Here is a 13,615-nt window from a genome sequence, read left to right as displayed (position 1 = left end):
CTTCATCTGTGTTGAGCGTTTGCTGTCATTTGTGTGGCATCTTGTACATGCAGCCCCTCTGACGCTCAGACCGCTCTGCCCAGTGTGAGGCAGAAGGTGGAGCCAGGGTCTGATCCGCAGGTACTTGTGCGGCGTCATGGAGCGGGCTCTGACTTCCTGCTGCCAAAGAAGGACGGAAAGAAGGCCAGGGAGCTCAGAAGCCACATGGAGGGCTCAAGGAGTCCAGGCGTGCAGCTCTGCACCCACTCTGAAGCCCGGGTGTTTGGGCTGCTTCCGGGAGCACACGCTGCGTCAGGACCGGCACTGTACCGCAGGCCCGAGGCCAATGTGGGTCAAAGTGCATACTGCTCCCTGCTCCCCGTGGGCCCCACAACCCTGCTCCTCCAGACCCCATTACACCAGAGAGTTCTTTACAGGAAGAGAGGCTGCAGCGGGGCAGGAGCTGCCCGGGCCTGCTCGGATGGGTGGCTTCTCACCCTGTGAGCGCCGTCTGCCAGGCTCTGGAGGGAGCAGTGCAGTGTGATGCCGTAAAGGAGCCATGCCAAGCCCCTGCCTGGCCTCTCCAGGCCACGCTAACGAGCTGGCTTTTTAATTAGGGAGGATCCGGTAAGCCTGCATGGTGAGCCCGGTTACTACCGAATAACCTGAAACTGCAGACAGCAGGGAGCCAGGGAGCCCAGTTTTCTGAGAACTCTGGTGCTTGGGGAAGGAGACTTTAAAAATGAGAGGGTCCTGTGTTGCAGGGGGAGAAGGAAGGGGTGCTCCTTCTGGAGGCAGCAGCAGCCCGACCTCAACCGGCGGGAGGTAGGAGACGGGAGCGGCCCACCTCTGCCCTGTCTGGCAGGTGGATGGGGCTGGCCAGAGGAATCTGAGCCTGGTGCTTCCTCTTCCTCAGCCACGAGCCAAAGCTGCCACGTGAGTGTCCCTGCAGACCCCGCAGCTCTGAGCTCGTTCTGGCCCATCCCCTGCCCACTGAGCCGGTTCGGTCTCCGGAACCACATCGCCCACGACTCCACTGCCTCGGCCATTTCTCCTATGAGCTCCTTCATTTGTCTCGGAGACGTGTTCACTTAGGAAGCTGTCGGCCAGTTCCACAGCGAAGGGAGTCATACTGGCTTGGAGGGTCCTGATGGACCCCTGTGCGGTGTTCAGGCTCAGGCAGACCGGGCCTGCTCAGCCCACGCAAGCCACATGTCCCAGGAAGCCCCACCAGGGGAGGAGGACACTGGTCGTTGGATTTCAAGTGAGCGTGTCGATTCCAGTTGTTCGGTGTGGCTACGGCCATCCCCATGCAGGCTCTCTAGTGTCTCGGTCCCCAGTGTCCCCGTGGGAGGGATGGAGTCCAGTGACCGACTCAGCCTGCTCTGACCTGGTGGCTGGTCCACAACCGGGCGCTGGCCAGAATGTTCATGTCACCGTCATTCCACGGCCGGCCTGAGCTCCACAGAGGGAGGTGGGCGTAGGGCTGGGTGTGCAGCCTTGAGCCCGGCCGTGCCATAGAGGCTGGGATGGCGCTCTCGTGGGGGGTGCCTGGTTACTAGCAGAGAGGGGAGTAAGGGTAGGCTGGCTTTGTCCCTTCGCCATCCCCCACCCCTCCCAGAGGGCATCTGTGCAGTTTGGCCAGACCCATCCAGGCTCCATGGAAGCAGAGACAGGCCTGGAACCCTGGGTCTTAGTACTCTAGAAGGGGCCCCTGCTGGGAAGTCACTCGTGCATCCACCTGTTCCTTCCGGCTGGGGAGGGGCGGCACACACTGGAAGGCGGGCGTGCCCTCACAGGACGCTCTGTTCTCACCGCACGTCCATTTAGGACCCAGCCTCGTCACTGTCACAGCCAGACGGTGCCAGGTCGAGCGCAATGCTGCTGCTGCTCTGTCACAGGCGTGCAGGTTCGAGTCCCACAGGGCCAGGTTCTACAAACTATTTTAAGGTTGAGAAAGTTTCACGGTTGGGGATCTCAAAGCAGTGCCAAAATCAAAGCTGTTTCCTGAGAAAGAACATATGTACTTTTATACCACACCTTGGATTGTCAGAAGATAGAGACAGGAATAACTGCTCTTTTGAAAAAGCGAGCGTGCTTAATCGTTTAACATACCTGCGAGGATTTTTGCAGGCTCACAACCTTCTCAGTTCTGTCCTTGGCTTTCCATTAGACTGTTCTCCTTTCTCCCTGGGGTGAAGGAGCTGCCTTCCCCACTGAAGCTGGGTGGGTGTCTTGTCCGATGGCCAGGACAGGGGAGCGTTGCAGGAAGAGCTGCTCTGTGGACAGAGCGATGAGGGGTCTGCTTAGCCACTTGGTGTATGTCAGTGACTGGGGGGGACCCTTGCCTGGCTGGGGTTCAGCCCAGGGGCCTGCCTGCCTTGAGCCCTCCAACGGGACTCCCCTCCTGCTGCCCTCTGAGCGCCCTTCCTTGGCACTTGGGCCTGGGTGGGCCCCGACGGCCTCTCCTACCTCCCAACCCGGCTGACAGGCGCTTTCCGTAGACTGCCCGCCTCCTTTCTGGTGGTGGGCAGTCGGTAGCCACGCCCAACCCCTGCCAGTCTGGCTTAAACAAGTCAGGCGGGCCGGCCATGAGCCTGGGCAGCGGGCAGGGCCTAGGGAGGGTCTGCCGGAGTGGGCTGGGACATGCTCCCTGTCATTGGGTGGGAGGAGCTGACCTCTCTACCCTGGCCCCTCCACAGCCTCTCATAGCCTAACATGGAGAGAGGGCCAGGCTGGGGTCACACGGACCCCACCAGCAGCAGGGCAAGGGCTAGACTCAGAAGCAAACTCCAAGGAAGGGAGAAGCCTCTTCCGAAGGCACGAAGACCCCCGAGGTTCGGGAGAAGGCCCAGCAGTACCAGGAAAAGGCCCCGGGTGGACGGCGCCTCCCTAGCCGACTGCGTCCTTTTGTCATCCGTCCTTTGCGCCTCGATCTCATCACCTGTGAAATGGGCAGGGAACAGCACCCAGCCAAGGCTGTTCTGCGGGAATCCAATGTGCGGCGTGCAGAGCACTTGCAGGGACCGAGCTGTGCTTATCACTGTCCTGCCCAACTGAGTCCGCATGGCTCCCCGAGGGCATGAACAGAGGCCAAGTTTTCTTATTGTTCTCGGTTACGAGAGGAAAAGGGACAGAGGGAGCCAGAGACAGGCACCTTTGACGGTCGCTCAGGCGTGGTCCTGCCCCAGCTCCCGGTCAGCCAGACTGCCAGGCACTGCAGCATGCCCGGAATGTTCAGGTGGGCCCTGACGCCAGCCTTGGGCCTCCTGGGCAGCCTTCCCCACCCAGTGGCGGCAGCTGGGCATTCGCCAGTGTGTTACAGACACACGCCTAAGATGTACTGCTTGGCATCCGCAGAACAAGCTAAGAGGAGTGTGAGCAGTCGGGTTCCAAATGGAATTTCTTTTGGGGGGAGATTTTTGGTATGGGGTACGTGTTCTCACCAGACAGACGGAGAGACAGAAAGTAATCACCCCAGGGGGATGGCCACACCGCAGTCCCTTCTCCTCCATCCTCCTCTCAGGTCTTGGGCATGCACGCACACGTGCCTGGTGTGAGTTTTAAGTCACCAAATCTGGGACTTGAACAGTGATTGACTACATGGGAGTCTAGTGACCTAACCATCTTGCCATCTGCTGGTCCAGTGTTTCTTTGTAACTTTATATTTCCGACCTTAGTGGAGTGCAGAGCTTCCCTCAGACCCTCACTGGTGCCCTGTCTGCAGCCCACCCCGGCACTCCCGCACAGGGCCGGAGACACTCTTGGGCCCCGCACCAAGTGTCTGGCCTCTGCCGACTCGGGTGGTGACCATGGGGACTCTGTCCTCTACCACACATTTGCCACCGCCGTACACGTTGCTCTGAGGACAGGCGTGAGTTTGGAGAGAAGAGGAAAGAGAACACGCAGGAGGAAGAGTGTCCGGACCAGCAGCTCCGAGCCCGGGACCCCGTGCCCTGCACCTCTGGCCCTGCCACCGTGGCCCTGCTGCCGGGCCTGGGAGGAAGGAGCTATGAGTTATGTTGCTACTGCCCAAGTGACCACCCAAGGGGGCAGCAGACAGGCTCCGTGACGTTCCTGCACACGTGGACGTGGTGTAAAAGGTGACCGATCAGAGACTATGAACCACCGTGTCACTGTGAGCTACATCACACAGTAATCACGTATCGTTCTATAGCGTGCACGTGGGCATCTAGCATGCCCTAGGTATCTGGAGTTTCTGCCTGTTGGAGTGGAGCTGGGCCTTGGGCAATAACAATCACTGTGGTGAAGAGGCTGACCCACAGAGACCCCACGAGGAAGACGCGTGTCCCCTACTCTGCTGATGGCAAAACCATAGCACCCGGGGGACTTGAATCCAGGGACGTCCGACCACAGAGTGGAGCCCTTCCCCACCAGCCGGCACGAGAGGTGGCAGCCCTCAGAGACGGGGTGCATGCTGGGCACCAACACCAAGGCCGCGGCCGCTGCAGCAGAGCTGGCTGCTGGTGGAACGTCTGCCCTGAGCCTGGGATGCTGGTGCAAGGAGCAGTCTGTCTGTGCCGTCTCTCCTGGTCCTCCATGCCACAGCGGGGACAGGGCGCTTTTGGGCTTTGAGCTGCTGGGACCCCCGCCAGGCGTGGCCCATCGAGGGAGTGGGGACTGTGGACCAGTCAGGCTTCCATGGATTCGGGGATAACCCAGACGCCCACACAGTGAGGAGTGCAGAGCCCAGCTGTGGGCCCGGATGTGCTCACAGAGGCCTCCTTCTTGCAGAACTGAGCCAGGCAGGGAAGAACGGGTTCTCCTGGGCTGCCCTGGGAGACCGTGTCAAGGTCTCGGGCCCTGCATGTAAACCCGGGGGTGTTCAACAGGCTGCCCAGACCACAGACCCCACCCACCCTTCACCTCCACTCCCTTCGATCTCCACCCACGCATCCTGGTCCCAAGGGCATCCCTGGACACGTGCCCATCTGCTCCGGGCTGACTGTGTGTCCTCAGAACTTACATGTCGGGATCCTAGCCCCCAGGCCTTGGGCTGTGACCTCGTTTAGAAATAGGGTCTTGCCGGTGACAGTCACAAGGCCAGGCTGGAGTAGGACAGGCCTGTAATCCGATCTGCCGGGTGTCCTTACAGAGAGGGAATCTGGATGGGGGCTGAGGCCAAGGCTGTGGGAAGAGGAGGGCCACTCTCGCAGGTGTACCGCCCACCAGGGAGAGGCAGGGCTGCAGCAGACCTCCCTCCAGCCCGCTGATACCCGTCTCAGACTCCGGGCCTGCAGGGCCAAGAGGTGGTTTCTGGTTCTGAGCAGCATCTGCAGCACGTTCCAGGGCAGCCCTGGAAGCAAATGTTCCGTTCTGCATTAGCACAGGAGACCCCAGGTCGAAGGGCAGAGAGGAGGGGGACAGGTCCGGGGTGGCACAGTGGCAGTGCAACTGGGACCGTGCAGGAAGGTCCCAGGTGCGAAGCAGGGCCTCCCTGCCAGGCACGTGTGGGCACAATCATGGCACAGGCTGGCCGGAGCTGGGGTGCAGCGCAGCACGAGGCCCTGCTGGGATGCCTGTCCCGCTCTCCCATGGAAGAAATAAACTTTTTTAAGAGAGATTTTTGCTATAGATGCATGTGCACTCACTGGAGAGACAGAGACAGACAGAAAGCTCCAGGGGAGATGGCCACACCACAGCCCTTTCTCCTCCATTCTCCTTTTGAGATCTTGGATGTGCACGCACACACACACACATACATCCAGTGTGAGTTTAAGCCACCGGGTCCGGGACTCGAACTGCAGTCAGCTATGTGGGAGTCCAGTGACATAACCATTATGCCATCTGCTGGCCCCAAATAAATATACCTTAAAGAGGCGGCAGGTTGAGAGGCCGTGGTGTTTATTTGCTCCCACTGAGGGCAGGCCCCATATCTGGAGCACTGACTCCCAGGGCAGCTGGGAGGTGCCCACCGTGGTCCCTGTTGTACAGACGAAGAAACCGAGGCTCAGGATGTGCAGTCCGCACGGGGGCCAGGCCGGCCCCAGCTCAGCTGCCAGGCAGGTCCCTTTCCTATTCGTGGGCCTCCTGCCCCCGTCCCCTGAGCTCCTCCACGGGGGCCTCCTCCATGGAGTCGTCCTCACCCGCCTCTTCCCTCTGGCTCCGTCCGGTGCTCTGCACATGCTAAATGGGAAGACAACATTGTTATCATGCACATCCCCACATGGCAGTGCAGTGACGGTCTCAGGTGTGGCGTGCGACAACAGAGTTGTAAGCACTTCACGTAGCTCGTTCACATAGTGTTACTGGCCACTTGCAGGTGAGGAGGCCAGGACAGAGAGGCTGAGAGGCTTCCCCAGGGTCACGCAGCGGAGCAGTGCGTTCGGGTCAGGACAGGCTGACTTAGGAGCTGTGCTCCCTCTACTACCTTTGGAGAGAATTGTCCTGAAAGTCACTAGAAGCCCCAGCACACGCACACGCACATGCACACGCACACGCACAGGCACGCAGTGCAGCCCCTGCGCTGGGACTGAGCCTGCCCTGACAGGGTGAGGCTGCTCAGTCTTTATCCTACTTGTGGAGCATACAAAGGTTCCTGCAGAAATGTCAGTGTGTTTGCTGACAGCCCCCTCTCCTGGGGAGAAAGCACTCGGTGAAATGAGCTCATTCTGCAAAGGAAAAGTCAATGAAATTGTGTTGGGCGAGGATCGTGAAACTGAGCCTCTGCAGCCCCGTGGTTGCCTGCTACCTGGCTTCGTGTGAGGGTTACGTTAGAGACACGTATGCGCGTGCCTGGTGCTTTCCTAGCGTCGCAGAAATTCCGAAATCTGAAACCCACAGCCTCCAGGTTAGGATGGGCCTGGACCCATCTGGAGCTGTTTCCCGGGTGCAAACGCTCCACCATGCCTCTAGAGGGCGCCTGGGACACACGCGACCACTGGGAGGCTGGTCCTGCACCACACAGTGATGTCGCCAGGCTTTGCTGGCCCAGGCGGAGGGAACGCCATGGTCAGGTCCCAGGACAGCCCTCCACCTCCTCAGCGCCTCCAAACCTGAGTCCTCAGCCCCCCTCTCAGTTCTCTGGGATTGCAGCACCCGGCCTCCCCCGGTGACCCCACTTCCCCACAAGTTTACTCTCCGCCCCCACCAACCCCCCACAAGTGCTCACCTGGCTGGCGAGGAACCACGGGACAGATGGGGAGGGGCTGGTGTCAGCGAGCGGCCGGGTGTCAAAATGCCCATAAGCTCCCTGCATCCTGGCTCTAAAGTCCTGCTGGGCAGACGTGATGGGAGTGGGAGGAATGTGAGGACACGCGGGCCGTGGGCAGCGGACACTCGGGGTATTCTGAGCTTCGGCAGCAGCTCTGCGGGGCATTACTACTCTCCTTTATAGAGGGGGAACCAGCGGCCCAGAGGCCGGGCAACTGAGCCACAGCCACGCGGGAACGTAACGGGCCTGGAGAAGGCCATAGGGTGCGGGACGCCTGCGAGTCTGGCCGTCAGTTAACTTCGGGTGGTGGTCTTTACGCGTATCTCAGCTCCTTGGGGAGCCGGAATCCCCCACGTGAACGAGGCTCACTGTAGCAAATCACCTCCCACAGACGGAATGCAGCAGCAGCAAAGCTGAGGGCCTCCTGGGACGAGGCCACTCGAGGTAACGCGGTTCCCGCCACGTTTCCAGGACCCTCACACTCAGAACCAGCCGCCATGTTGTGAGGAAGGCCAAGCCTATCAGGGGTCGGGGCTGCCGGCCCCACAGCACCCAGAGAGGGCGGCTTTGTAGGTGGGCGGCCTGCACAGACACCCAGGCCTCCCACGCAGAAGGACCCCGTGCTCCGTTCAATGTTCCGCAGGTCCTAACCTGAGTTTCTCAGTCATTGTTGAATAAAGGGCCTTCCACTTTCATTTTGTACGAAGCCCTGCAAGTCACACAGCTGGTCCTGTACCCATTCATCTGCTGGACATGAGCGAGGGAACCTTTGAAGCGACCCCAACCCCAGCCTGGGCCAACTGTGACTGCACAAAGGACCCCAATGAGAACCGCCCTACTGAGCCCAGACTGCCACGAGCCATCCCAGTGAGAGCTGCCCTGCTGAGCCCAGACTGCCACGAGCCATCGTGGTGGGGCTGGTTGTGACGCTGGGTGTGAGAGGTCAAACAGCTCGTTCTGGCTCTATCAGAGATGGTGAAGAGAAGTGCTCATTCTCCAGCCAAACGGTGCCAAGCATCGGCCAGGAGATACTTCCGTAGGGAGCCACCTCTGTTCATCTGTGTTTTGTTTTTGTTTTTTCATAGAAAGATTTTTGCTATAGGGTGTGTGTGCTTGCTGGAGAGATAGAGAGAGACAGAGAGACAGAAAGCGAGGAATCACCCCCCAGAGGGGATGGCCACGCCACAATCCCTTCTCCATTCTCTTGAGACTTTGGGCACGCATGTACATACACCTGGCATGAGTTTAAGTGGCCAGGTCCAGGATTCGAACTGTAGTAGACTAGGTGGGAGTCCAGTGGCATAACCATTACGCCATCTGCTGGTCCCCGTCCATTTGTTTTTAGACTCCCCAGTGAAGGTCACGCTGACATTCCAGGCAGCACTGGGAAGATTCTCACCTCTAGGTTCAATATCCAGTTGCTAGAATGAGTCTTCGAGGTCAGAAAAACTGTGGAATATTACTAACGGCTTCTACCAAGACAGAGCCCAAATCGAGTCCTGCCACCCACTGCCAAGCAGGAGCTGGGGCGCCCCACCCACCTGCAGGTCTCTGTCCGGGTCGTAGCTCTCCAGGGTCTGGAAGGTGTTGGAGTATACCTCCACCGCTTTGGCGTGGAACACCATCTCGATGGTCACGAAGTCCAGAAATATTCTCTACGGGGAGAGAAGCCCAGAGCGCCTCAGCAGCACTGAGACGGGCCCTGGGGCACGCAGACGGAGGAGAAGAGGGTAGGGCAGTTCCTGGGGGGACGGGTCTTAATATATCACCTTAATTGTTAAAAAACACTTAAAAAATTGGGCAGGAGGCATAATGGTTATGTCGCTGGACTCCCATGTAGTCAACCGCAGTTTGAGTCCCGCACTCTGCGGCTTAAAACTCACGCCGGGTGCATGTGCGTGTGTGCCCAAAATCCAAAGAGGAAACCGGAGAAGGGATTGCGGCGGGGGATGATTTCTCACTTTCTGTCTCTCTGTCTCTCTCTGTCTCTCCGGCGAGGACACGTGCCCTATAGCAAAAATCTCTCTAAAAAATGTATTTAAAGAAAAATGATTGGATCATCAGGAAAGTCATGGTGCATTTTTGCATAGAAAAATTTGTCGTGACTTTTCCAAGAAACCAATATTTATGTTATTTTATTTATTATTTTTTAAAATTTTTTCTGTAGGGCACATGTACTTACCAGAGAGAGACAGAGAGGAAGAGGGAAAGTGAGAAAGCAAGCCACCAGGTCCACCTGAACCACGGACGGCCATGTGGGAGTCCAGGGCCGTGACCACCACGCCACCTGCTGGCCCAATATGTCACGTTCCGTTTGAACAGATAACACCTGTGCATGGTTCCCACCAGAGCTGCACCGAGTCCGTGGAGGGGGCTTGCTCTCCATCCTGTTCCCATCTCTCGCACCCGTCTCCTCCGTGGGGTAACTTCCAGAAGTTTCTCGTGTTCTCTCCACTGCTCCCTCTGCTGACACGTGACCTCTGCCCGCCTTCTGGCTGCGCTCTGGTCCCTGCTCTCTCCAGCCCGCCGTCAGTCCTGGCCACTCCACAGGCCGCCAGGCCCTCTCTGCTGTCCTATGTCTGCGCAGCACTTGTCGTGTGGAGGGGCCGCCACTTGTCTGACAGGCCCTGGCACTTGGACACGGGTTGCTCTCAGTCCTCTGCTTCATGAGCGGTGCAGTCGCAAGGCCCCTGGACAAGTGTCCTTCCGTTCCTGGCTGCTGTAGCCGAGGGCCGGGGAGTTGCCAGGTCTGAGGTCCAGAGCCGCCCCTTCGCCCTGCACGGGATGGTGCCAGCAAGGCGCGAGGGCTGGCCTCTCCACAAGGACTTGCTGAGGGTGTCCCTTCCTCCACGCGGCTAGTGGGGCTGGTCCAGCAGCCTTGACCTCTCTCACCCAGATGGGTGCCTGCAAGTTGAGAGCTATAGGACCCTGGACTGTGAGGGGACCTTCCCGGGAGGAGAGGGGCTGCCGGTAGGTGCTGCTCAGCCCAGAGACCTCACAGCCTGGCAGGGCCCCATAGCCTGGTGGGGCCAACGGGGCCAGGTGTGCTTAGAGACGGCGTCGCGGCTTCTCTCTGTGGCTGGTCAGAAGGGCTGCAGTGTATCAAGTGCCCTGTGGGAGGCGCCAAGTTCACTATGGCCCGGCAGGACGCAGGCTGGCGCTGGGTTGGAGCGAGCTGTTTGGGAAGACAGCACTCCCGTGCCCTGGGAAAGCCCTGGTGAGGGGCCCGGGGCAGGCCTCAGGCCTGGAGAGAAGGGGAGGGCCCAGGATGACAGGGTTGCCTGCTCCCACCCCTGCTCCCAGGCAGCAGCACTGCTCTGTAACAGCTGCCAGATGGCGAGGCTGGGGTTCGAGGCCCATCTTGCACTTACTCATGTGGCCTAGGGAAGCGGTGTCCTTCCCGGCGCAGTTCTCACACTGGGCTCCCGGCCTCGGCTTCCTGGGAGCTAGGCCCACCCCACGCCAAACCCCAGCCTTCAGGATGGGCCCCGTAACTTGTAGTCGCTCTTAGAAAGAAGGTGGGGGCCCCTGTATTCCTGGCCTCGGGTGAGGACCTCAGAACTATTTTGTAAACATGATCCTTTGGTTAGAAAGGCGGCCCACAGGGGTCTTATGGTGGGTTCAGTAGTTTAAGGTCTCATTTTTATCTCGGGATAGCTCGACCTTAGTTGGAAACTGCACGCTGCTGCTGGCCCTGGCCCTGCACCCCGAGGCCGAGCTCTCAGGAGCCCCGCCAGGCACTGCGATCTCAGGCGCTCCCGTGGGAGGTGCCAAGTTCACTAGGGCCCGGCAGGACGCAGGCTGGCGCTGGGTTGGAGCGAGCTGTTTGGGAAGACAGCACTCCCGTGCCCTGGGAAAGCCCTGGTGAGGGGCCCGGGGCAGGCCTCAGGCCTGGAGAGAAGGGGAGGGCCCAGGATGACAGGGTTGCCTGCTCCCACCCCTGCTCCCAGGCAGCAGCACTGCTCTGTAACAGCTGCCAGATGGCGAGGCTGGGGTTCGAGGCCCATCTTGCACTTACTCATGTGGCCTAGGGAAGCGGTGTCCTTCCCGGCGCAGTTCTCACACTGGGCTCCCGGCCTCGGCTTCCTGGGAGCTAGGCCCACCCCACGCCAAACCCCAGCCTTCAGGATGGGCCCCGTAACTTGTAGTCGCTCTTAGAAAGAAGGTGGGGGCCCCTGTATTCCTGGCCTCGGGTGAGGACCTCAGAACTATTTTGTAAACATGATCCTTTGGTTAGAAAGGCGGCCCACAGGGGTCTTATGGTGGGTTCAGTAGTTTAAGGTCTCATTTTTATCTCGGGATAGCTCGACCTTAGTTGGAAACTGCACGCTGCTGCTGGCCCTGGCCCTGCACCCCGAGGCCGAGCTCTCAGGAGCCCCGCCAGGCACTGCGATCTCAGGCGCTCAGTGCCCACCGGCCCGAGGGCTGCCCGCCCAGAGACGCTCGGTGCCACCCCCCTGCGTCTGTCTGTCCCTTCCTTTTCTCGTCCATCCTGCGCGTGTTCACTGAGCCCCTCGGTGCCAGGCCCTGGACTCAGTAGCCGGGACTAGGCAGGGGATGCACTGGGCAAGGGGTCTGCCCTGGGTGCCGACATGCTGTGTGGGAGGCAGGTGCCCACGGCGACCCCAGGGGCCGGCCCGGCATGTCATTGGTCATGTGATCTCCCCACCTTCCCAGAGGCCATCCAGCCCGTGAGCTCAGGGGCCTTGCTTGGCACTCAGTGGATATGCACTTGACATTTGCCGAATTTCCGAGTCAGCCATAGCCGACACTGCCCCAGAGGGACAGAGCAGTGCTCACGAGCGGGTCGCCAGCTCTGGGGTCCAGGCAATCCTCCCCCGGGGTGCGTAGTCCTGTGCGCCACCGTATGGAAGGCAGAGTGGGGCAGGCAAGGCACGCTGGGCGGCCAGCTTGGCCCCATCGCCTCCTGGCTGGAGCTGTGGCTTTCAGGCAGCCAGCTGTGTGGGACAGCTGCCCTGAGCAGTCGCTCGCACCCCGCGGCCAGGATTAACTGTCCTGGGAGCTGTGTGGGCACGCACTCACACACGCTCACCCAGACACACATGTGCACACAGCAACGTGCACGCTCTGGGCGGCCCAGGGTGCTCCTGACCCGGGCCGTGTGTCCTAACCTGCAGGTCCTTCAGCTTCTGCCTCTGGAAGGTGTCGACCGTCTCCTGCAGCTGGTGGGTGGCGCGGCTGGCATCCACTGAGGCCCTCTGCACGCTGGTCTCGGCCTGGCCAGGGACACGAGGCAGAGGCATCACGAGGGGTCCAGGTTGTTCTCAGTCCCTGTGCTTGCTCTGGTGAGCTCTCCTGCCTTGAGGGTGTCTCTTGCCATTCGGTTGTGGGAGGTGGCTAAGTAGAATGGTGGGGGGGGCACGCTGGCTTGGACAGACTGCCGGCTAGCTGTGTGACCCCGGCAAGTCACGTACCCTCCCTGAGCCTCGGGCCCCTTGGCTTTGAGTAGGCCCTGCAGGAAGGTCAGCTCGCAGGCTGCGTAAGGACCAGACAGCGGGCGCTGGGCCGCTCACTCAGGCGCCCACACGCTCCACCTTCACGACCGCGAATCCCTGAGGTGCAGCACTTCTAGGGAATCAACTCCTTCCTCAGCCAGCGCCTGTGCAGGCCTGTGCCAGGCCAGGCCCGGACAGGAACACGTGGGTTTTAACCCGGCATCCTCGGGGGCAGTTCTGAGTGTGCCATATAACTGCCCAGGCGACCTCGAATGAGTCACCACTCTCGGCCTCAGTGTCCCCCTTAAAGAGCTTCTCGTTCCAGCCACCTGGCCTCGAGTGGGCGGAGAGGCTGGGGGCTGACATCCGGGAAGCCCCTGCAGACAGAGGGAGAGCTGCCGTTTCTCAGACTGGTCAGTGACAGAGGTGCTGAGCACGCCGGCAGGGCCGGGCAGGACCGGGGGTGCTCGGGGGCCAAAGCCATAGCTGTGGGTGGCGAACACCCTGGCACCCCACCCTGCCCACCGGGGGACGTCCACAGAGGGCCTGGTTCTACCCACTCCATTGGCGCCAAGCAGGAAAATGCCCCCCAAGGCGTCTGCATCTTAGTCCCTGGCACCTGTCAGCATGTCCCCTACCTGGCAAAGGAGGGTGACTACTGCCTGTGGGACTACAGCCTCGAGGGCCCAGCCGAGCCTGGCTGGGACAGTCCCCTGGTGGTTGGGCAAGCCTGCTATAATCTCGGTCCTTGATGGCGCGGGGGAGGCAGTTAGAGCCAGAGGGTGGAGGTGATAATAGGAACGGCCTGAAGGGAGAGGAAGAGGCCCCAAGCCAGGCTACACGGGCCACCTCTGGGAGCTGGAAAAGCAAGAAACAGATTCCTTCCAAAACTCTGAGAGGGACCACAGCGCTGCCTCCTGGTTCGGCCCAGTGGGACTTCCACTCTCCGGAGCGTGGACGCTGGGGCTGGCCGGGGCAGTTTGACCGCGGTGGGCGTGGGCCATTC

At 60.3% G+C, this 13,615-nt stretch overlaps 1 protein-coding gene across 1 annotated transcript in view; it reads right to left on the bottom strand.

Annotated features, from left to right (window-relative positions):
* Positions 1–5,839: 5,839 nt before the first annotated feature.
* Positions 5,840–13,615, bottom strand: part of CIBAR2 (CBY1 interacting BAR domain containing 2) — an 11,914-nt gene continuing 4,138 nt past the window's right edge. The window contains exons 5-8 of the mRNA XM_027773446.1: positions 12,286–12,390; positions 8,695–8,808; positions 7,112–7,213; positions 5,840–6,126 (exon numbers count right to left, since the gene is read on the bottom strand). Coding sequence (XP_027629247.1) covers positions 6,016–6,126; positions 7,112–7,213; positions 8,695–8,808; positions 12,286–12,390 — 432 coding nt within the window. The 3' untranslated portion in view covers positions 5,840–6,015. The remainder of the gene's footprint in view (positions 6,127–7,111; positions 7,214–8,694; positions 8,809–12,285; positions 12,391–13,615) is intronic.

Source organism: Tupaia chinensis, unplaced genomic scaffold (assembly GCF_000334495.1).
Source record: "Tupaia chinensis unplaced genomic scaffold, TupChi_1.0 Scaffold000355_1, whole genome shotgun sequence".
In the NCBI taxonomy this organism is placed as follows: domain Eukaryota; kingdom Metazoa; phylum Chordata; class Mammalia; order Scandentia; family Tupaiidae; genus Tupaia; species Tupaia belangeri.
The sequence above is the reverse complement of the archived record's forward strand: the minus strand, read 5'-3'. Positions and strand labels throughout refer to the sequence as shown.